The sequence below is a fragment of the Salvelinus alpinus genome, chromosome 1 (assembly GCF_045679555.1).
Source record: "Salvelinus alpinus chromosome 1, SLU_Salpinus.1, whole genome shotgun sequence".
NCBI classification, from domain to species: domain Eukaryota; kingdom Metazoa; phylum Chordata; class Actinopteri; order Salmoniformes; family Salmonidae; genus Salvelinus; species Salvelinus alpinus.
In genome coordinates, this window is record NC_092086.1 from 17,312,683 (window position 1) to 17,335,779 (window position 23,097).

General features: G+C 40.8%; 2 protein-coding genes across 2 annotated transcripts in view; both read right to left on the reverse strand.

Annotated features, from left to right (window-relative positions):
• The window catches only part of LOC139571038 (NLR family CARD domain-containing protein 3-like), a 388,726-nt gene that overhangs the window by 327,223 nt on the left and 38,406 nt on the right, over positions 1-23,097 (reverse strand). The window contains exons 6-9 of the mRNA XM_071393561.1: positions 20,869-22,660; positions 20,432-20,605; positions 15,094-15,267; positions 13,435-13,608 (exon numbers count right to left, since the gene is read on the reverse strand). Of these exons, the coding sequence (XP_071249662.1) occupies positions 13,435-13,608; positions 15,094-15,267; positions 20,432-20,605; positions 20,869-22,660 (2,314 nt within the window). The remainder of the gene's footprint in view (positions 1-13,434; positions 13,609-15,093; positions 15,268-20,431; positions 20,606-20,868; positions 22,661-23,097) is intronic.
• LOC139574172 (stonustoxin subunit beta-like) lies at positions 3,676-9,522 on the reverse strand. Its single transcript, XM_071398489.1, has 3 exons — positions 9,272-9,522; positions 6,939-6,985; positions 3,676-6,570 (listed from the first exon to the last, which is right to left on the reverse strand). The coding sequence occupies exons 2-3, from the start codon at positions 6,958-6,960 to the stop codon at positions 6,017-6,019; spliced, it is 576 nt and encodes a 191-aa protein (XP_071254590.1). The 5' UTR covers positions 6,961-6,985; positions 9,272-9,522; the 3' UTR covers positions 3,676-6,016.

The window sequence follows — 23,097 nt, forward strand, 5'->3', positions numbered from 1 at the left end:
TCTATGTCAATGTAGACCAGCATAAAGTACAACAACAGATCTATGTCAATGTAGACCAGCATAAAGTACAACAACAGATCTATGTCAAAGTAGACCACCATAGAGTACAACAACAGATCTATGTCAATGTAGACCAGCATAAAGTACAACAACAGATGAATTGCAGCGATGAGCGACATACACCTACAGGTAACTGCCAAAATAAAGTGAACGCCAACATAGTGTCTTAATAGGGCGTTTTGCCACCATGAGCCGCCATAATAATGCTCCTTGGTGTAGACACGCCTTGAAATACATTCTACAAGTGTCAGGAACTCTATTGGAGGGATGCGACATCATTCCTCCACAAGAAATTCCGTCATTTGGTGTTTTGTTGATGGTGGTGGAACACACTGTCTCAGGCGCCGCTCCAGGATCTCCCATAAGTGTTCAATGGGGTTGGGACCTGGTTACTGAGACGACCATGGCATATTGTGAAACATCAGCAAGTTGAGCAGTCTTCGCCACTGAAGCTCCTGGCAAACATTTCCTGAGCAGGGTCGCAGTTTCTCCTAATAGCAGCTCCTCTCTCCCCAGGGGTTGAAGCTCCTCTCTTTCCAGGGGTAGCAACTCCTCTCTCCAGGGGTAGAAACTCCTCTCTCTCCAGGGGTAGCAACTCCTCTCCCCAGGGGTTGAAACTCCTCTCTCTCCAGGGTTGAAGCTCCTCTCTCCCCAGGGGTAGCAGCTCCTCTCTCTCCGGGGGGGGTAGCAACTCCTCTCTCCCCAGGGGTAGCAACTCCTCTCTCTCCAGGGGTAGCAACTCCTCTCTCTCCAGGGGTAGCAACTCCTCTCTCTCCAGGGGTAGCAACTCCTCTATCTCCAGGGGGGGGTAGCAACTCCTCTCTCTCCAGGGGTAGCAGCTCCTCTCTCTCCTGGGGTAGCAACTCCTCTCTCTCCAGGGGGGGGGGGGGGTAGCAACTCCTCTCTCCCCAGGGGTAGAAGTTACTCTCTCTCAGAGGTAGTGGTAGTCAGTGGTGGTGGTTGTAGCTGTGACTGGAGTGAGGCCCGTCCAGGGGCTTTTCTAGGATTTGAAGACATTGGGGGCTTAGCCCAAAGTCAGTATGGGGTCCGGGGCATTTCAACAGTTAAATGCATGAATTTGGTGCACTTTGAGATTGAGAGATTAGAACATTGAGAGATTAGATATTTTTCTGGTAATTTGCACCTTCCCACCTGCCACAGCAGACACTGTCAGTACTCAAATACAGTTGCTACTGTGTGTCTCTCTACTCTGGAACACTCTCTAGTCTGGAACACTCTCTAGTCTGGAACACTCTCTACTCTGGAACACTCTCTACTCTGGAACACTTTCTACTCTGGAACACTCTCTACTCTGGAACACTTTCTACTCTGGAACACTTTCTACCCTGGAACACTTTCTACTCTGGAACACTTTCTACTCTGGAACACTCTCTACTCTGGAACACTTTCTACTCTGGAACACTTTCTACCCTGGAACACTTTCTACTCTGGAACACTTTCTACTCTGGAACACTCTCTACTCTGGAACACTTTCTACTCTGGAACACTCTCTACTCTGGAACACTCTCTACTCTGGAACACTCTCTACTCTGGAACACTTTCTACTCTGGAACACTCTCTACTCTGGAACACATACATCTACAGAGTATTGCCAAAAATCACTCAACAACTTCAAACATACACTCTGACCTGTCCAATGAGCCAAACTGATTCAAGAATCCCACAGTACACAAAGTCTCTCTCTCTCTCTCTCTCTCTCTCTCTCTCTCTCTCTCTCTCTCTCTCTCTCTCTCTCTCTCTCTCTCTCTCTCTCTCTCTCACACACACACACACAGACACACACACACACACACACACACACACACACACACACACACACACACACACACACACACACACACACACACACACACACACACACACACACACACACACACACACACACACACACACACACACACACACACACACACACACACACACACACACACACAGACACACACACACACAAATACAACAAACACAAATCACATTAAACACATATTATCAAAACAGTATTGTGCTTTTAAAAGTTATTGTGACTGATACATTTGAAGAAAGAAGTTCAACAGGTTGAAACAGTAAAAACATGGTCGTTGTGGACGTTGTATATTAATACTGACAGATTAATAGATATTATAATGAAAGAATAGTGATATTATAATGACAGAATAGTTGATATTATAATGACAGGTTAATAGATATTATAATGATGGAATAATAGATATTATAATGATAGAATAGTGATATCATAATGACAGGTTAATAGATATTATAATGACAGAATAGTGCATATTATAATGTTAGTATAGTGTATATTATAATGACAGATTAATAGATATTATAATGATAGAATAATAGATATTATAATGACAGAATAGTGCATATTATAATGTGTATACTGAATACACAGTATCACTTCCTGAAGCTGCAACGTAACAAGGGTGTGTATTTACACAGGAGTCTTCATTGTAGACAACCAGTAACCTAGCAGACATTAAACAAATGCCTGAGAGGTGTTTCTGTCTCTCTGGTCCTGATGAGAAAAAATACACTGGTGGGGAGGTTCTCTTCTGTCCTGTTGAACCAATCCAGTAACTGTGGAGGAGGAGTTAAGATGTTGTGTTGTTACGGTCGTGTATATATTAATATGTATTGAGGGAGGTTCTCTTCTGTCCTGTTGAACCAATCCAGTAACTGTGGAGGAGGAGTTAAGATGTTGTGTTGTTACGGTCGTGTATATATTAATATGTATTGAGGGAGGTTCTCTTCTGTCCTGTTGAACCAATCCAGTAACTGTGGAGGAGGAGTTAAGATGTGTTGTTACGGTCGTGTATATATTAATATGTATTGAGGGAGGTTCTCTTCTGTCCTGTTGAACCAATCCAGTAACTGTGGAGGAGGAGTTAAGATGTTGTGTTGTTACGGTCGTGTATATATTAATATGTATTGAGGGAGGTTCTCTTCTGTCCTGTTGAACCAATCCAGTAAATGTGGAGGAGGAGTTAAGATGGAGTGTTGCTTTGTTAACGTCCAAGAGAGGAAGTCACGTCACAGGATCTCTTTCCATTTCCCCTGAATATTTCTGACCCCACAGAGGGTGCTGAACCAGAGATGACAGAGAAAGGAGATTCACTAAAAACACACCACTTCAATACAGCTACGACCCCATTGAAGGTGACATTTTACACGGTTACGGTCTGTGTGTGTGTGTGTGTGTGTGTGTGTGTGTGTGTGTGTGTGTGTGTGTGTGTGTGTGTGTGTGTGTGTGTGTGTGTGTGTGTGTGTGTGTGTGTGGTCATAACAGCTTCCTTTTCAACTGAATAAGACCCTTTTCTATGTACTGAACACAACTCCTATTACTGTAGTCCATTTACTGTACTGTCATATTCTGATCAATATTAAAACATTTACACCTCTCTTCTTTCATCTGGTTGATGAACCTTTATTAGTCACATCTGTCACATGTACATTTCATTCAGTGGAATTGAGTTGATACAGAAACATGATTGTTGTGTCAAGAATTTAACAAATAAACATTCTACAGACAACAATATTTACTAACATCAAGAAGCCCAATAACTTTAAAATATATATATTTAACCCTTATTTGACCAGGTAAGTTGACTGAGAACACATTCTCATTTACAGCAACGACCTGGGGAATAGTTACAGGGGGGAAGAGATGGGAGGAATGAGTCAATCGGATGCTGGGGGTGATTAAGTTGCGATGGTATGAGGGCTAGATTGGACATTTTAGCCTGGGATAAAATCCCTACGCTTACGATAAGTGCTATGGGATCTTTAATGACCACAGAGTCAGGACACCCGTTCAACGTCCCATCTGAAAGACTGCACACTACACAGGGCACTGTTCCCTATCACTGCCTTGGGGCATTGGAATTTCCTTATACCAGAGGAAAGAGTGCCCCCTACTGGCCATCCAACACCAAGTCTTGCTATAGATTTTCAAGCCGATTTAAGTCAAAACTATTCTGATCAATTCTGATTTCTAAATTAAAACAGTTTTTACAACACAGTGAGGTGATTCATTCTATTAATGAATGATTCTAGTTGACAATGTCTGTCAACTTCAATGGTGTGTTTTCATGAATATTTACAGTCATATGTTTAGTCACTAGAGAGCTATTCTACAGTGCCTGAAAAAAACAGTGCCTTCAGAAAGTTTTCCCACTTCTTGACATTCAACATTTTGTTGTGTTACAGTCTGAATTTAATATGGATTAAATGTAGATGTGTCACTGGCCTACACACAATAACCCATAATGTCAATGTGGAATTATGTTTTTAGAAATGTTTACAAATTAATACAAAATGAATAGCTGAAATGCCTCGAGTCAATAAGTATTCAACCCCTTTGTTATGAAAAGCCTAAATAAGTTCAGGAATAAAAATGTGCTTAACAAGTCACATAATAAGTTGTATGGACGGTTTAACATGAGTTTGAATGACTACCTCATCTCTGTACCCCACACATACAATTATCTTGTCCCGTCCCACACATTGTCCCGTGTGGCTCAGTTGGTAGAGCATGGCGCTTGCAACGCCAGGGTTGTGGGTTCATTCCCCACGGGGGGACCAGGATGAATATGTATGAACTTTCCAATTTGTAAGTCGCTCTGGATAAGAGCGTCAGCTAAATGACTTAAATGTAAATGTAAATCTTTAAGGTCCCTCAGTCGAGGAGTGAATTTCAAACACAGATTCAACCGCAAAGACCAGGGAGGTTTCCAAGTCCTCGCAAAGGGCACAAATTGATAGATGAATGAAACATTCAAAAAGCAGACATTGAATATCCCTTTGAGCATGGTGAAGTTATTAATTACACTTTGGATGGTGTATCAATACACCCAGTAACTACATATACACAGGCATCCTTCTTAACTCAGTTGCCGGAGAGGAAGGAACTCTCAGAGATTTCACCATGAGGCAAATGGTGACTTTAAAACAGTTACAGAGTGTATTGGCTGTGATACGAGAAAACTGAGGATGGATCAACAACATTGTAGTTACTCCACAATACTAACCTAATTGACAGAGTGAAAAGAAGGAAGTCTGTACAGAATACAAATAGCCCAAACCATGCATCCTGTTTGCAATTAGGCACTAAAGTAAAAAATGTGGCAAAGAAATTACTTTTATGTCCTGAATACAATGTGGTATGTTTGGGGCAAATCCAATACAAAACATTACTGAGTACCACTTGCCATTTTTTCAAGCATAGTAGTGGCTGCATCATGTTATGGGTATGCTTGTAATCGTTAAGGACTGGGAAGTTTTTCAGGATAAAACATAAATGGAATGGAGCTAAGCACAGGCAAAATCCTAGAGGAAAACATGGTTCAGTCTGCTTTCCACCAGACACTGGGAGATTAATTAATCTTTCAGCAGGACAATAACCTAAAACACAAGGCCATACACTGGAGTTTCTTACCAAGATGAGATTGAATGTTCCCGAGTGACTAGTTACAGTTTTGACTTAAATCGTCTTGAAAAGCTATGGCAAGAAAATGTCTGTCTAGCAATGATCAACAACCAACTTGACAGAGGTTGAAGAATTGTTTTAATAATAATGTGCAATTATTGTACAATGCAGGTATGGAAAGCTCTTAAAGACTTACCCAGAACGACTCACAGCTGTAATCGCTACCAAAGGGGACTCTAACATACATTTTACTCAGGGGTGTGAATACTTATGTAAATGAGATATTTCTGTATTTAATTTTTAATACATTTGCAAAAATTACTAAAAACATGTTTTCACTGTCATTTATGGGGTAATTTGTGTAGAAGGGTGAGAAAATCTATTTAGTCCATTTTGAATTCAGGCTGTACCAACAAAATGTGGAATAAGTGAAGGGGTATGAATACTTTCTGAACACACTGTACATTGTTGCTCCAGTGTGTCTTACTGAACCTTGATTAGAGTGAAACATCATGTTGTGTTTGACACAGGGACCACCTGACACAGGGACACTGAGGTGTCATAGTAAACCCTAAACCCTGGATAGAGGGGCTCAGTGAATGTGGAGGTGAATGTATACAGATGGGTCAGTGAGTCAGAGGAGACTCTGTAGAAGGACAGAGTGCCGGCTGGCCAGTCCAGATACACTCCTACTCTTTGGGAGCTGGAGGACGGGACATCTATGGTAGTGTGATTATCATTGTGCTTGATCTTGTAACTGTTGTCAGAGCAGGACAGACTCCAGGACTTGTCATTGTATCCAAGCCCACAGTCCTTACCCCCTCCTCTCCTGCTGATTCCTTTATATGTCATTCCTATGTCAGCCTCTCTCCCACTCCACTCTACCTCCCAGTAACAGCGCCCAGTCAGACCCGCTCTACACAGCACCTGTCTCCATTCCTCAAATCTCTCTGGGTGATCAGGATACTGCTTCTCCGCTCTCCTACATGTCACCTTTCTGTTCTCCTCAGACAGAGAGAGGTGTCTGTTTACTGTGTTTGTGTCCAGTGTGAGATCACAGGCATCTGATGGATGAAACCAGACACAATATTAGAAATCATCATCATTCACATTAGAATGTTAACTCACTTTTCACCATTAATTTAATGTAGATGTTTCTAGGTGTCAAAAGGAGAAGTTAACTTGAGACTTATTGAATGATCATATGTTATTCTGTGTGGTAATATAAACACGCTTATTCCCATTAATTACACACACACACACACATTTCTAATGTAACACGAACACACATTGTCAAATCAACTCTTTCTAAACTTTGGTGTCCCTGATTTCTGCTTCTGTAGAACTACAGCTGATATTTAATGTGACCAAGTAAGTAGTGATGGTGGTCTTTGACTTTGACTTCACTTGAATTAAGACAGTCAACACTTACATTTTCTGAGCCCAGGTTTCATTGTGTACTCTCCACCATGTTCCACACTGTAGCGGTAAGCAGAAGAACAGATAGCCATTGAGTGATAAATGTGAATTCAAGCACACACACACACACACACACACACACACACACACACACACACACACACACACACACACACACACACACACACACACACACACACACACACACACACACACACACACACACACACACACACACACACACACACACACACACACACACACACGATCAGCATATAATACAACAGAAAGTATTCAGACCCCTTGAGTTACACACACACACGATCAGCATATAATACAATGCATTCAGAAAGTATTCAGACCCCTTGAGTTTTCCCACATTTTGTTAGGTTACAGCCTTATTCTAAATTGGGTTAAATTGTTTTTTTCTTTATCAAACTACAGACTATACACCATAATGACAAAGCAAAAACAGGTTTTATAGTTTTTTTGCACATTAAAAAAAAATTACATTAAAATACATTTACATAAGTATTCAGATCCTTTACTCAGTACTTTGTTGAAGCACCTTTGGCAGTGATTACAGCCTTGAGTCTCCTTGTGTATGACGCTACAAGCTTGGCACACCTATATTTGGGGCACTTCTTCCATTCTTCTCTGCAGATCCTCTCAAGCTCTGTCAGGTTGGATGGGGAGCGTCGCTGCACAGCTATTTTCAGGTCTCTCCAGAGATGTTCGATTGGGTTCAAGTCCGGGCTCTGGCTGGGCCACTCAAGGACATTCAGAGACTCATGCCGAAGCCACTGCTATGTTGTCTTTGCTTTATGCTTAGGGCCGTTGTCCTGTTGGAAGGTGAACCTTCGCCCCAGTCTGAGGTCCTGAGCGCTCTGGAGCAAGTTTTCATCAAGGATCTCTCTGTACTTTGCTCCTTTCATCTTTCCCTTGATCCTGTCTCCTAGTCCCTGCCGCTGAAAAACATCCCCACAGCATGATGCTGCCACCACCATGCTTCACTGTTGAGATGGTGCCAGGTTTCTTCCAGGTGTGATGCTTGGCATTCAAGCCAAAGAGTTCAATCTTGGTTTCATCAGACCAGAGAATCTTGTTTCTCATGGTCTGAGAGTCCTTTAGGTTCCTTTTGGCACACTCCAAGCGGGCTGTTATGCGCCTTTTACTGAGGAGTGGCTTCTGTCTGGCCACTCTACCATAAAGGCCTGATTGGTGGAGTGGTGTAGAGATGGTTGTCCTTCTGGAAGGTTCTCCCATATCCACAGAGGAACTCTGGAGCTCTGTCAGAGAGACCATTGGGTTCTTCGTCACCTCCCTGACCAAGGCACTTCTCCCCCGATTGCTCAGTTTGGCCGGGCGGCCAGCTCTAGGAAGTCTTGGTGGTTCCAAACTTCTTCCATTTAAGAATGATGGAGGCCACTGTGTTCTTGGGGACCTTCAACGCTGCAGACATTTTTGGTACCTTTCCCCAGATCTATGGCTCCACACAATCCTGTCTCTGAGCTCTACGGACAATTCCTTCAACCTCATAGCTTGGTTGTTGCTCTGACATGTCAAACGTAGGACCTTATATAGACAAGTGTGTGCCTTTCCAAATCATGTCCAATCAATTGAATTTACCACAGGTGGACTCCAATCAGGTTGTAGAAACATCTCAAGGATGATCAATGGAAACAGGATGCACCTGAGCTCAATTTCGAGTCTCATAGCAAAGGGTCTGAATACTTCTGTAAATAAGGTATTTCAGTTTTCTTTTTAAACTATAAACTATGATCCTTGTTATGACCATCTAAAACAATTCCATATGTTAGCTTAGCATGTTAGCCCCCCTCCCCCAGGCTTAGACAGGGCTTAGACTCAACATCTGATTGGCCCTTTAAGTCCAATTCTTTAAATTGAACATGTCTAATATGAACATTTACATAAATCAGGGTTCCCTAACTGGCAGCACACAGGCTGAATTTGGCCCGCAGATGATTTTCTTCAGCACCCCAAGTTTTCTGAGCAAAAATAATATATACATATATTTATATACTGTATATATATATTTTTACATAAGACTGTAAAAACACCAGAGATCCAAGTTATTTTAATTTTGTAAATCTGTTCCAAATTACTCCCACACATAATAGAGAGATGTGTGATTGTATACAAATGTAAGCAAGGTTTGAAATTATTATGTTTAAGTCAAATATTGTATCTGTTTTGGCTTCTTGCTGCCAATTTGCAGTCTACAAATGATTTGTAATTATGTTCCGGCCCTCTGACCATCCGCTCAAGAAAAATACATCTAGGCTGAATCTAGTTGATGATCCCTCACATAAACCCTCTACATACCTGAGTTTCTCCAGTCTGCAGTGTGGATCCTCCAGTCCAGCAGAGAGCAGTCTGACTCCTGAGTCTCCTGGGTGATTGTAGCTCAGATCCAGCTCTCTCAGGTGTGAGGGGTTTGACCTCAGAGCTGAGACCAGAGAAGCACAGCCTTTCTCTGTGACTAGACAGCCTGACAATCTGCAAAGAGTCAAATCATATTAAAACCACACTGCTATTCTTTGGTGGTGAAAATAGTGGCAATATATTTTTTCAACATGTTCAGATACATCAGTTTCCTGAAACCTGCCATATCTATTCATAAATGGATGTTTTGTTATACAAAATTATACATGATCAAAGTATTGCTCGTAGAGAGAAACATGTATAGTACAAATATTTGAGTAGACTGACCAGACCATTTTAAAAAGCAGTATCTGTCAAAAGACAGACAGTGAGATATCAGATTTAGATTGTATTGAGTATACTGTCCACACCATATGTATTTTTTACAGTGAAGCTAACATTAGCATTTTGGATTTGAGCTCAAATGTTTCATATTAGCTGACAGTAAATAATGTCAAATTTATTTTCAGGGTACTTTTATACATATCTCTTTCACGTTCCGAAATAACAGCACTTTATGTATCTAGTCCCTCCATTTGAAGATGTCATAAGTATTCTGACAAATTAATCTCAGCCAGCCGAGCCACGGCCTGTTCACTACGCTATCATCCAGAAGGCGAGGTCAGTAGAAGTGCATCAAAGCTGAGACCGAGAGACTGAAAAACAGCTTTTATCTCAAGGCCATCAGACTGTTAAATGGCCATCACTAGTGAGCCTTCACCCAGTACCCGGCACTGAACTTAGTCACTGTCACTAGCCGACCACCACCCAGTTGCTCTACCATGCACCTTAGATGCTGCTGCCCTATGTACATAGACATGGAACACTGGACACTTTAAAAACATTTACATAATGTTTTACCCATTTCATATGTACATTGCCGTGAAAAAGTATTTGCCCTTTCTGATTATCTTTATTTTTGCATATTTTTTTATACTGAATGTTATCAGATCTTCAACCAAAACTTTACAATGCAGTGTATGATCTGTTTCACCCTTATGACTCCACCCCCCTCCAGGTGTGGGAAAACTTCCCCATTATCCTGTGTACTTATACCTGTGTTGTCTGTTTGTCTGTTGCCAGTTCGTCTTTTCGTTCAAGCCTACCAACGTTTGTCTCAGCGCCTGCTTTTCCCACAGTCTCTCTTGTTCTCGTCCTCCTGGTTTTTGACCCTTGCCTCTCCTGACCTTGTAACCGCCCACCTGTCCACTCTGCCTGTCCCTGCCTGCTGTCCTGTACCTTGGCCTCTACTCTGGAGAATCTGCCCCTGCCTGACTTGACCTGTCGTTTAACTGCCCCTATGGTTGCAATAAAAATTATTACTTCACACAGTCTGCACTTGGGTCTTACCTTGATTCCTTATAGTGTATGGTTTTCACCAGATATAATAGTTCCCATGTCAATCAAAAAGTTGATTCAAGTTTGCTAGAAAGGCACCTGGAAGCACCTTGATGATCATCAAGACTTGGAAAAATGTTTTATGGACAGATGAGTCAAAATAATAACTGTTTGGACTACATGGATCCCATTATGCCTGGTGAAAAGCAAACACTGCATTCCACAGTAAGAAACTCATACCAACGGTCCAGCATGGTGGTGGTAGTGTGATGGTTTGGGATGCTTTGCTGCCTCACTGTCCCAACAGTGGTGTGGACTATGTGTGCCTGGTAAATACATGTGAATATAGAGATCAATTAATAACTTGTTGACCAAATACAGGAATACTGACCTCAGAGTCTCCAGTTTGCAGTGGGGAGTCCCCAGTCCAGCAGAGAGCAGCTTCGTTCCTGAATCCTTCAGGTCATTGTTACTCAGGTCCAGCTCTCTCAGGTGTGAGGGGTTTGACCTCAGAGCTGAGACCAGAGAAGCACAGCCTTCCTCTGTGACTAGACAGCCTGACAGCCTGCAAAGAGTAAAATAATTTTAGATATCACACTGCTATTCTTTGGTGGTGAAAATAGCGGCAATATATTTTTTCAACATGTTCAGATACATCAGTGTCCTGAAACCTGCCATATCTATTCATTGATAGATGTATCATTCTTAAAAATGTAATATTATCGAAGTATTGCTTGTAGATAGAAACATGTGTAGTACAAATATTTGAGTAGACTGACCAGACCAGTTTAAAAAGCAGTATCAGTCAAAAGACAGACAGTGAGGTATCATATTTAGATTGTATTGAGTACAGCCCACACCATATCAATTTTGACAGTTAAGCTAACATTTTTAAATGTGCTCTATACTGACTACTCCAGCAGTAATAAGAATTCAGATAAATTAACTTATAGTGTAATAAAAGTAGTCAAAAGTTGTATTTGGTTCCATATTCCTGTTATGCAATGGCTACAGCATCCGGTGTCACGGGAAGGCGCAGAAGATCATCAAGGATCTCTATTTACCCCTTTTCTGATTTTCTCTATTTTTGCATATTTTTTATACTGAATGTCAGGCATGGCTTTGCTGCCTCAGGACCTGGACGACTTGCCTTTATAGAAGGAACCATGAATTCTGTTCTGTATCAGATAATTCTACAGGAGAATGTCAGGCCATCCATCTGTGAGCTGAAGCACAGCTGGGTCATGCAGCAAGACAATGATCCAAAACATACAATGAAGACTGCATGAAAATGGCTAAAAAGCAACACATTTAAAGTTTTGGAATGGCCTAGTCAAAGTCCAGACCTAATCCTAATTCAGATGTAGTGGCAGGACTTGAAATGAGAAGTTCGCTGAGTTAAAGCAGTTCTGCATGCAAGAGCGGGCCACAATCCCTCCACAGAGATGTGAGAGTCGGATCAACAACTAGTCATTGCAGCTGAAGGTGGTACAACCAGTTGTTGAGTGTAAGGGTGCAATTACGTTTTCACAGGGGCATTATGTGTTGCATATCTTTGTTTATGAAATAAATTAAATAAGTATGTATTGTTGTGTTATTTGTTCACTCAGATTCCCTTTATCTAATATCAGGTTTTGGGTGAAGAGCTGATAACATTCAGTATCAACAATATGCAAAAGTAGAGAAAATCAGAAAAGGGGCAAATACTTTTTCAATGCACTGCATAAATTGTACTCTAGTCAAGTCCATCCTATTTAACTATTGCTGTATATTAACTATTATATCAACGTATTCTTCAGATGTACTGCATATTCTATCCACATACTGTCCATAATGTTTTTACATCACACACTCCAGACTCCGACATTGCTCATCCTAATATTTAGATATTTCTTAATTCCATTATTTTACTTTTAGATGTGTGTATTGTTGTGAATTGTTAGACATTACACCACTGCTGGAACTAGGAACACAAGCATTTCGCTACACCGGCAATAACATCTGCTAAATAAATGTGTATGTGATCAATACAATTTGATTTGATTTCTCACAAACCCATTGATAGAATTTTCAGTTTGTTTTGGTTGTATTTTGGGTTGTGTTTTGACCAATAGTAACTGAATGAGGGATGATGACTGGAGTAATTTTCTTTTTAAGTGAGTAGATAACATGTTTCTAAACACTACTAAATTAATCCTGATGTTGCCATGATTAAGAAAAAGTGTTCAGAAACATCTTCTATTCTTCAGTACAAGTGAAGTGACTCCAAAATAACATCGGACATTTTTCACCACTCAGTTACTATTGGGAAAAACATTATCCAAAACACAACATAAACAAAGTGCAAATGCATCCAACAAGTTTGTAGAGTCACAAGCTTGATGGAATCCCTTCAGGCAAGGAATATGGGACCAATTACTAAACCTTTAACTACTTTCATACACTGAGTGAATTTGTCCAAATAACTTCTTCAAATAGGAGAACTACATGATGCTTTCATTTCTAAACATGTGTATGAATACGCCCACGACCAAAAATGTGACATTCTGTACTGTCGCCTAATATGAAACATTTTATCTCAAATCCAAAATGCTGGAGCATAGCATCACATTTAAAACTGTAACTTCACTGTCCAAACACATATGATGTGGACTATGTGTGCCTGGTAAACACATGTGGATCTGGTGAACAGTTATCACTTGTTGACCAACTACAGGAATACTGACCTCAGAGTCTCCAGTTTACAGTGGGGATTCCCCAGTCCAGCAGAAAGCAGCTTCACTCCTGAATCCTTCAGGTCATTGTTACTCAGATCCAGCTCTCTCAGGTGTGAGGGATTTGACTCCAGAGCTGAGACCAGAGAAGCACAGCCTTCATCTGTGACTAGACAGCGTGACAGCCTGACAAAGAGTCAAATCATAAAATATCACATTCCTATTCTTTGGTGGTGAAAATAGTGGCAGTATATTTTTTCAACGTTTTCAGACACATCAGTGTCCTGAAACATTCCATATCTATTCACAAATAGATGTATCATTATTAAAAATGTAAAAGTATCAAAGTATTGCTCGTAGAGAGAAAAATGTATAGTACAAATATCTGAGTAGACTGACCAGACCAGTTTAAAAAACAGTATCAGTCAAAAGACAGACAGTGAGGTATCAGATTTAGATTGTATTGAGTGTACAGTCCACACCATATCTATTTTGACAGTTAAGCTAACATTTAAAATTTGGCTCTATATTACAGCATTTTGGATTTGAGATCAAATGTTTCATATATAAGGTAACAGTATATAATGTCACCTTTTATTTGAGGGTATTTTCATACGTGTCTGTTTCACAGTTTAGAAAGGAAAGCACTTGACGTGTCTAGACCCACCATTTGAAAAGTCATACGTATTCAGATTAATACACTATAATTGAATTTAAGTAGTCAAAAGTTTAGTATTTGGCCCCATGTTCCTACATCAAGCTTGTGACTGAAACTCATTGGTTGAATTTTCAGTTTGTTTTGATTGTGTTATGTTTTGGCCAATAGTAACTGAATGAGGGATGATGACTGGAGTAATTTTCTGTCTACGTGAGTAGATAACATGTTTCTAAACACTACTAAAATAATTCTGATGATGCCATGATTAAGTAAAAGTGTTCAGAAACATCTTCTTGTTTCTTACTTACAATACAAGTGAAGTGACTCCAAAATGACAGGATATTACTCACCATTCAGTGTCTATTGGGAAAAACATCATCCAAAACACAACCAAAACAAACTGCAAATGCATTCAACAAGTTTGTAGAGTCACAAGCTTGATGTAATCCCTTCAGGCAAGGAATATGGGACCAAATACTAAACCTTTGACTACTTTAATACACTGAGTGAATTTGTCCAAATAATTACGACTGCTTCAAATGGGAGAACTACATACATATTGGGGCAGCAGGTAGCCTAGTGGTTAGAGCGTTGGGCTAGTAACCGAAAGGTGCAAGTAAGAATCCCCGAGCTGACAAGGCACAAATCTGTCGTTCTTCCTCTGAACAAGGCTGTTCCTAGGCCGTCATTGAAAATAAGAATTTGTTCAAAACTGACTTGCCTAGTTAAATAAATGTAAAATAAAAAAAAATAAACATACATAACGTTATTTCATTTCTATACTGTAAAACAGATATGTATGAATACGCCCCCCCCAAAAAAAGGTGACATTCTGTTCTGGCGCTTAATATGAAACATTCTATCTCAAATCCAAAATGCTGGACCATGGTGCCAAATGTAAAACTGTAAAATTCACTGTCCAAACACATATGGTGTGAACTATGTGTGCCTGGTAAACACATGTGGATCTGGTGAACAGTTATCACTTGTTTACCAACTTCAAGAATACTGACCTCAGAGTCTCCAGTTTACAGTGTATATCCTCCAGTCCAGCAGAGAGCAGTCTGACTCCTGAGTCTCCTGGGTGATTGTAGCTCAGGTCCAGCTCTCTCAGATGTGAGGGGTTTGATTTCAGAGCTGAGACCAGAGAAGCACAGCCTTCATCTGTGACTAGACAGCCTGACAGCCTGCAAACAGTAAACATTATTTATTTTTTTAAAGTTAAACAGCTATTCTTTGGTGGTGAAAGAAAAAATAAGTAAAGTCAAATATCAGTGTCCTGAAACAGGCCATATGGATTCATAAACTGCTGTATCATTATAAATTATCAAAGTATTGCTTGTAGATAGAAACATGTATAGTACAAATATTTGAGTAGACTGACCAGACCAGTTTAAAAATCAGTATCAGTCAAAAGACAGACATTGAGGTGTCAGATTTAGATTGTATTGAGTATACAGTCCACACCATATCTATTTTGACAGTGAAGCTAACATTTTAAATTTCTCTGTATACTCCAGCATTTTGAATTTGAGATCAAATGTTTCATATATAAGGTGACAGAATATAGTTTCACCTTATATTTGTCTGTTTCACCGTTTAGAAATGATAGAACTTTATGTATCTAGTTCCCCCATTTGAAGATATGATATACTTTCTTTACTCTGAAGGGAAATGTTACTTGGACAATACAGAGTGCTGCTGCTTCCACATAGATGCATAAATACATACACTATATATACAAAATAATGCGGACACCCCTTCAAATCAGTGGATTCGGCATTTCATATTATAATAATAATATAAAATACAGCATACATGTTATTTCTGCCACACCCGTTGCTGACAGTTGTAAAAAAATAGAGCACACAGCCATGCAATCTCCATAGACAAACATTGACAGAAGAATGACCTAACTGAAGAGCTCAGTGGCTTAACGTGACAACGTCATAGAATTCCACCTCTCCAACAAGTCAGTTTGTCAAGTTTCTGCTATGCTAGAGCTGCCCCCGGTCAACTGTAAGTGCTGTTATTGTGAAGTGGAAATGTCTCGGAGTAAAAATGGATCAGCCGCGAAATGGTAGGACGCACAAGCTAACAGAAAAGGATAGGTGTGTGCTGAAGCGCGTAGCATGGAAAAATGGTCTGTCCTCTGTTGCAACACTCACTATCAAGTTCCAAACTGCCTCTGGAAGCCACGTCAGCACAATAACTGTTCTTTGGGAGCTTCATGAAATTGGGTTTCCATGGCCGAGCAGTCGCACACAAGCCTAAAATCACCATGCGCAAATGCCAAGCGTCGGCTGTAGTAGTGTAAAGTTCGCCGCCATTGGCCTCTGGAGCAGTGGAAATGCGTTCTCTAGAGTGATGAATCACACTTCACCATCTGGCAGTCCAACAAACCAGCTTCCTCCTGAAGCTATGATGGCAGAGTCCCTGCCCCCTCACCTTGTGAACCAACACTTGCACTTGACTACCCCCCCAGCTCTGACTTGAACTGATGTGTACTTACTATGCCAGTGATATGTGGTTGTCCCACCTAGCTATCTTAAGATGAATGTGCTAATTGTAAGTTGCTCTGGATAAGAGTGTCTGCTAAATGACTAAAATGTTAATGTCCCCCCCGCTGTTGAGCCGTTTTACAAACAAATGTTGTTCAGTCTGCAAATAGGCCTATAATCTTCCCTGCTGTCTTGGTTAGTCTCAGGATTTGGGATTTGAGCTGCAGTGTCAGGTTACCAAACCATGTAACAATGAGCTGCAGTGTCAAGTTACCAAACCATGTAACAATGAGCTGCAGTGTCAGGTTACCAAACCAAGTAACAATGAGCAGCAGTGTCAAGTTACCAAACCATGTAACAATGAGCTGCAGTGTCAGGTTACCAAACCATGTAACAATGAGCTGCAGTGTCAGGTTACCAAACCAAGTAACAATGAGCAGCAGTGTCAAGTTACCAAACCATGTAACAATGAGCTGCAGTGTCAGGTTACCAAACCATGTAACAATGAGCTGCAGTGTCAGGTTACCAAACCATGTAACAATGAGCTGTACTGTCAGGTTACCAAACCATGTAACAATGAGCTGTACTGTCAGGTTACCAAACCATGTAACAATGAGTTGTATTTTGTATTTATTATGGATCCCCATTAGTTCCTGCCAAGGCAGCAGCTACTCTTCCTGGGGTCCACTACATCATCACATCACATGACCACTACATAGATATTATCCACAGAGCAACATTTGCAATACCACCATACAACAATATTAAAATGTACGTGTGTGTAGAGTTTGTGTGCACGTGTGAGTGTGTGCCTGGGTTTCTCTTCACAGTCTGAGTTGCTCCATAAGGTGTAGTTTTATACGTTTTTTTATCTGACTTATTATTGTTTACAGTGAATTACCATTGAATCAGCACTGTATCTGGTCAAACACAATTTTTTTCAAAAGTTTAATCATATTTGCAGTGTCAGGTTACCAAACCATGTAACAATGAGCAGCAGTGTCAGGTTACCAAACCATGTAACAATGAGCTGCAGTGTCAGGTTACCAAACCATGTAACAATGAGCTGCAGTGTCAGGTTACCAAACCATGTAACAATGAGCTGCAGTGTCAGGTTACCAAACCATGTAACAATGAGATGCAGTGTCAGGTTACCAAACCATGTAACAATGAGATGCAGTGTCAGGTTACCAAACCATGTAACAATGAGATGCAGTGTCAGGTTACCAAACCATGTAACAATGAGCAGCAGTGTCAAGTTACCAAACCATGTAACAATGAGCTGCAGTGTCAGGTTACCAAACCATGTAACAATGAGCTGCAGTGTCAGGTTACCAAACCATGTAACAATGAGCTGCAGTGTCAGGTTACCAAACCATGTAATGATGTCGTAGCGTAGTCTTGAATCAATGGTGGATCTATGAAAGCGGAGCATGATCTTCTGGTTGACTCCATAAACCATGAGTCCATGCAGGAAGTGAAAGTGCTGTGAAAGTGCTGTTGGATGCGTGAGCACACACTTTCCACATGGGTGGCCAGCACAGCCCACTGTCAATGTACACCCCCTGGTACTTGTAGGAATTCACCTGCTCATTGTTCTCCCCGTGTACCACTATGGGGCTGTGGTCCCCAATGGACTTTTCTTTCTTCTCTGACCTGTAGCAATTGGTGTCAGAGCTTTTGTTAAATAGTCCGAAGACAGCTGTGTCGTCCGAGAACTTTACCACGTAATTGCTGGGGTACCTGCTGATGCAATTGTTTGTATACAGCGTGAAGAGGACATGGGAACTCACGCAGCCCTGGGGCACCCCCGTGCTGGTGGTCAGGGCATCAGAGAGTGTAGAGTTAAATCTGACTTGCTGCATCCTGGTGGTAAGGAAGTAGTGGTACCACCGTATTGTGAATTAGGACAAGCTAGGGATTGTTGGAAATTAGTGCGTAGGATTCCAATCATCATTTTCTCTAAGGACTTCATTACTACGCATGTGAGCGCGATTGGTCTAAAGTCATTATTCACTACAGTGCATGTTTATTGGGGGCTGGAGTGATAATTTCTTTATTCCACAGCAGGGGGGGGGGGGGGGGGGTCATGTGTAGTTGAAAGAGGATGGCAGACTGGTGTAAGCTCCTTGCAAACTTCTTGAGCATATTCCATCAGGTCCTGTGGGATTGTTAGTGTACATCCTCTTAAAAAACCTTGTGACAACACTTGGGTTTAATTTGTTGTTTATCAAAATCACAGACCACTGAAGCGAACACCTCCATACACTTGAGAAGAATCTGACATCAAATCACTTTGCTTTGTTAAGTTCATTAGGTGCATATACTGATTTATCAGCAGACTTCATGCTTGTTATCACTTCACTTGCTCCCTATGTTGATTCCGTGCCTCCTTCTGTTTACTATTCAGCTCATTTTAGGCCGTCCGCAAATCTAAATTGTCTCTGTTTTGGAATGCTGGCTTCATTCTGTTACTGCAGTCTTTAACTTATTTTGTGATACATTCTTTGTTGTTTGGGTATACTTGTATGTCTTTTTTGGTACGACAGAGTCAATGCTGAATTGCATGTAGTCTGTGTCTGTTACAGCAGCAGTGTTAACATTGTTGTCCTGAAAGACTGGAACAGTCAGTGCATATATAACACCCTGGCATGTATCTATGTGGTCCTCTGTCCTACATTGATAGTTTGAGAGACAAGCTTACTCCTGTTCAGTGAAGAGTGATAGTTGGGAATCAGCTGGACGGTGTTGTGGTCAGAGTAAGCATTTGCCTAGAATTGTGTCATTCCCTGTGCCGTATTTAACATATTGTTGGAATCCAGGCAGTGCATTTCAGAGTTCAAAATGATTCAAATCTCCCAGAACTAATGTAGAGGCAGCTGCAGTTACTGGTGAACACACTCAGCCACCCTGGATGCTGCTTTTGTAGCCTTGCCACTCAGGGGGACATATGTTGTTTCCAAATTCCCTTGGTAAATAGAATGGCCTTAAACTCAAGCACAATAGTCCTCTGGGCTGCATACTTTGTCCTTTTCCATGTAGTTTCTGCACCATATGGCATTAATATATATGCCCTGTTAGTAGAAGTCCTTGTCATCGCAGTCACTCGTGAATTAACCGCAAACAAGTGTGCATTACGTCACCCAGTTTGTAGGACAATGACAAAACAAACAAACAATTATGTTTGGCCACAGCAGCACTTGTGTCCGTCTTTTTAAACCTCCTCCTGTGTGCGCAGCGTCTAGAAGTCATAAGTATTCTGACTAATTCACTGATAGTGTATTAAAGTAGTCAAAAGTTTAGTATTTGGTCCCATGTTGTTATTATTCAAGATTAATTCATGATTAATCAAAATCCCGGTAGCATGCAAATTAATGTGGATGTGTTAATAAACATATTATTTTCATACAGGACATTATTCATCATTCGGTTTTACTGGGAAAAATATAATCCAAAACAAAACCAACAGAAAGTGCATTCAACAAGTTTGTAGAGTCACAAGCTTGATGTAATCACTCACTGCAGGCAAGACATATGGGACCAAATACTAAACTTTTATACACTATAAAGTTGTGAATTGTCCAAATAATTATGACTTCTTCAACTGGGAGAACTAGATACATAAAGCGCTTTCATTTCTAAGTGGTAAAAACAGATATGTATGAATACGCCCCCAGAAAACGTGACATTCTGTACTGTCCAGTAATATGAAACATTCCATCTCAAATCCAAAATCCTGGAGCATAGCATCAAATTTTAAATTGTAAGCTTCACTGTCCAAACACATATGCTAACACATGTGGATCTGGTGAACAGTTATCACTTGTTGACCAACTACAGGAATACTGACCTCAGAGTCTCCAGTTTACAGTGGGGATTCCCCAGTCCAGCAGAGAGCAGGTTCACTCCTGAATCCTTCAGGTCATTGTTACTCAGATCCAGCTCTCTCAGGTGTGAGGGGTTTGAACTGAGAGCTGAGACCAGAGAAGCACAGCCTTTTTCTGTGACTCCACAGCCTGACAGCCTGACAAAGAGATCATCATGATTTCACAAACACACTTAATTTAACATGAGTAGTGTAGAATGACGATGGCAAATGAATTTGGTTTATTCTCTCAAACAATATATAGATTCAAGTTCCGTCTCCTAGAAATTAATGTACATATTGTCATACTAATGTGAACATCAATGCAATGATTCAATATGTTTTTCAATAACACATATTTTCCTGAAGACTGAATATTTCTTCCTGATGATTAGTACTTAAATGTTGTTTTATGTACTCACAGAGCAGCTCTGGAAGCTTTGACCACTGGCAGCAGCCTCAAAAGACCTTCCTCTGATCTGGAGTATTTCTTCAGGTCAAACACATCCAGATCCTTTTCTGAAGTCAGCAACACAAAGACCAGAGCTGACCACTGTGAAGGTGACAGTTTGGCGTCTGAGACACTTCCTGATCTCAGGTAGCTTTGGATCTCCTCCACTAGAGAATGGTCATTCAGTTCATTCAGACAGTGGAACAGATTGATGCACCTCTCTGGAGAGGGATTCTCCCTGATCTTCTCCTTGATGTACTTGACTGTTTCTTCATGACTCTGTGAGCTGCTTCTTGTCTTTGTCAGTAGACCTCGTAAGTGCTTCTGATTGGACTCCAGTGAGAGGCCCAGAAGGAAGCGGAGGAAAAGGTCCAGGTTTCCCGTCTCACTTTGTAAGGCTTTATCCACAGCACTCTTGTAAAAAGTAACTTCAGGCTTGTCTCTGAACAGTGCAAACAAGTTCCAAATCGTTGATTGAGGTTTGGCAATTAGATTTTCATTGTTGTTGATGAATATGTGGAACACATATACAGCAGCCAGAAACTCCTGAAAGCTCAGATGCACGAAGCAGTACACCTTGTCCTGGGACAGCACACATTCCTCTTTAAAGAGCTGTGTGCACAATCCTGAGTACACTGAGGCTTCATTGACATCAATGCCAGCCTCTTTCAGGTCTTCTTCATAGAAAATCAGATTGCCCTTCACAAGCTGTTGAAAAGCCAGTTTTCCCAGTGACATAATGCTCTCTTTATTACAGTTTGGAGCTGTCTCTTCATTCCCAAGATACTTTTCATTCTTCTGTTTGGTATGAAACACCACAAGGTGTATGTACATCTCAGTCAGAGTCTTGGGCATCTCTTCTCTCTTATGATTCAGCATATGTTCAAGGACTATTGCAGAAATCCAACAGAAGACTGGAATGTGGCACATGATGTGGAGGCTCCTTGATGTCTTTATGTGTGAGATGATTCTGCTGGCCAGGTCCTCATCACTGAATCTCTTCCTGAAGTACTCCTCCTTCTGTGGGTCATTGAACCCTCGTACCTCTGTCACCTGGTCAACACACCCTGAAGGGATCTTATTGGCTGCTGCAGGTCGGGTAGTTATCCAGAGGAGCGCAGAGGGAAGCAGATTTCCCTTGATGAGATTTGTCAGCAGAACATCCACTGAGGTTGACTTTGTGACGTCACAACAGATCTTGTTCTTCTGGAAGTCTAGGGGCAGTCGGCACTCATCCAGACCATCAAAGATGAACAGAACTTTGTACTTGTCGTAGTCAGCTATTCTTGATTCTTTGGTTTCCATTGAGAAGTGATTGAGAAGTTCAATCAAAGTGTGTTTTTCCCCTTTCATCAAATTCAGCTCCCGAAAAGGGAATGAAAATACAAATTGGACATCCTGATTTGCTTTTCCTTCAGCCCAGTCCAGAATGAACTTCTGCACAGAGACTGTTTTTCCAATGCCAGCAACTCCCTTTGTCAGCACAGTTCTGATAAGTTTGTCTTGTCCAGTTAAGGGTTTAAAAATGTCGTTACATTTGATTGCCGTCTCTGGTCTTGCTTGTTTCCTAGTTGTTGTCTCAATCTGTCTCAGCTCATGTTCATTATTGACCTCTCCTTTTCCACCCTCTGTGATGTAGAGCTCTGTGTAGATCTTATTGAGAAGTATTGGGTTTCCTTGTTTAGCGATCCCCTCAAATACACATTGAAACTTCTTCTTTAGATTAGATTTGAGTTCACGTTGGCAAATCACAGCAAGCTCATCTGAATGAAGAAATAACACAGAGGATATTAATATTACGTCTGTTATAATGCCTACGGTATTGTAGTTCTTTATTATAACTTTTTACATTATAATTATGTATTCTCTTAACTGCCTGTATAAATGTGTAAATGTTTTCATAATGAATTACACACTGGTGTGACTGATTTATATCATTATTGGTATTATTGATGGTATTATTAATGTTGTCTCGTTCCTCTCTCTCTGTCTGTCTATCCTCTATCTTTCTTTCTTCTCTTCTCTGTGTCTAAATTAATCACCACAACACATCACTGCTGCTGCATGAGGAGGTCACTAGGTGTGGTGTTAAGGCTTCTACAATATCATTGAGTTACACAGCTACTTTAGCTGTACTTTAGCTACAGCTTTTAAAGGTTTGTTATAAAACAGCATTCAACATGAGGCAGACAGCTCTTAC

Bases quoted from the DNA above. Each gene is read 5' to 3' on its own strand.
- LOC139574172 (XM_071398489.1), bottom strand. From the start codon at position 6,960: ATGAAACCTGGGCTCAGAAAAT. The intron at 6,571-6,938 runs GTAAGTGTTGAC...TTCATCCATCAG, and splicing joins GAAACCTGGGCTCAGAAAAT to ATGCCTGTGATCTCACACTG.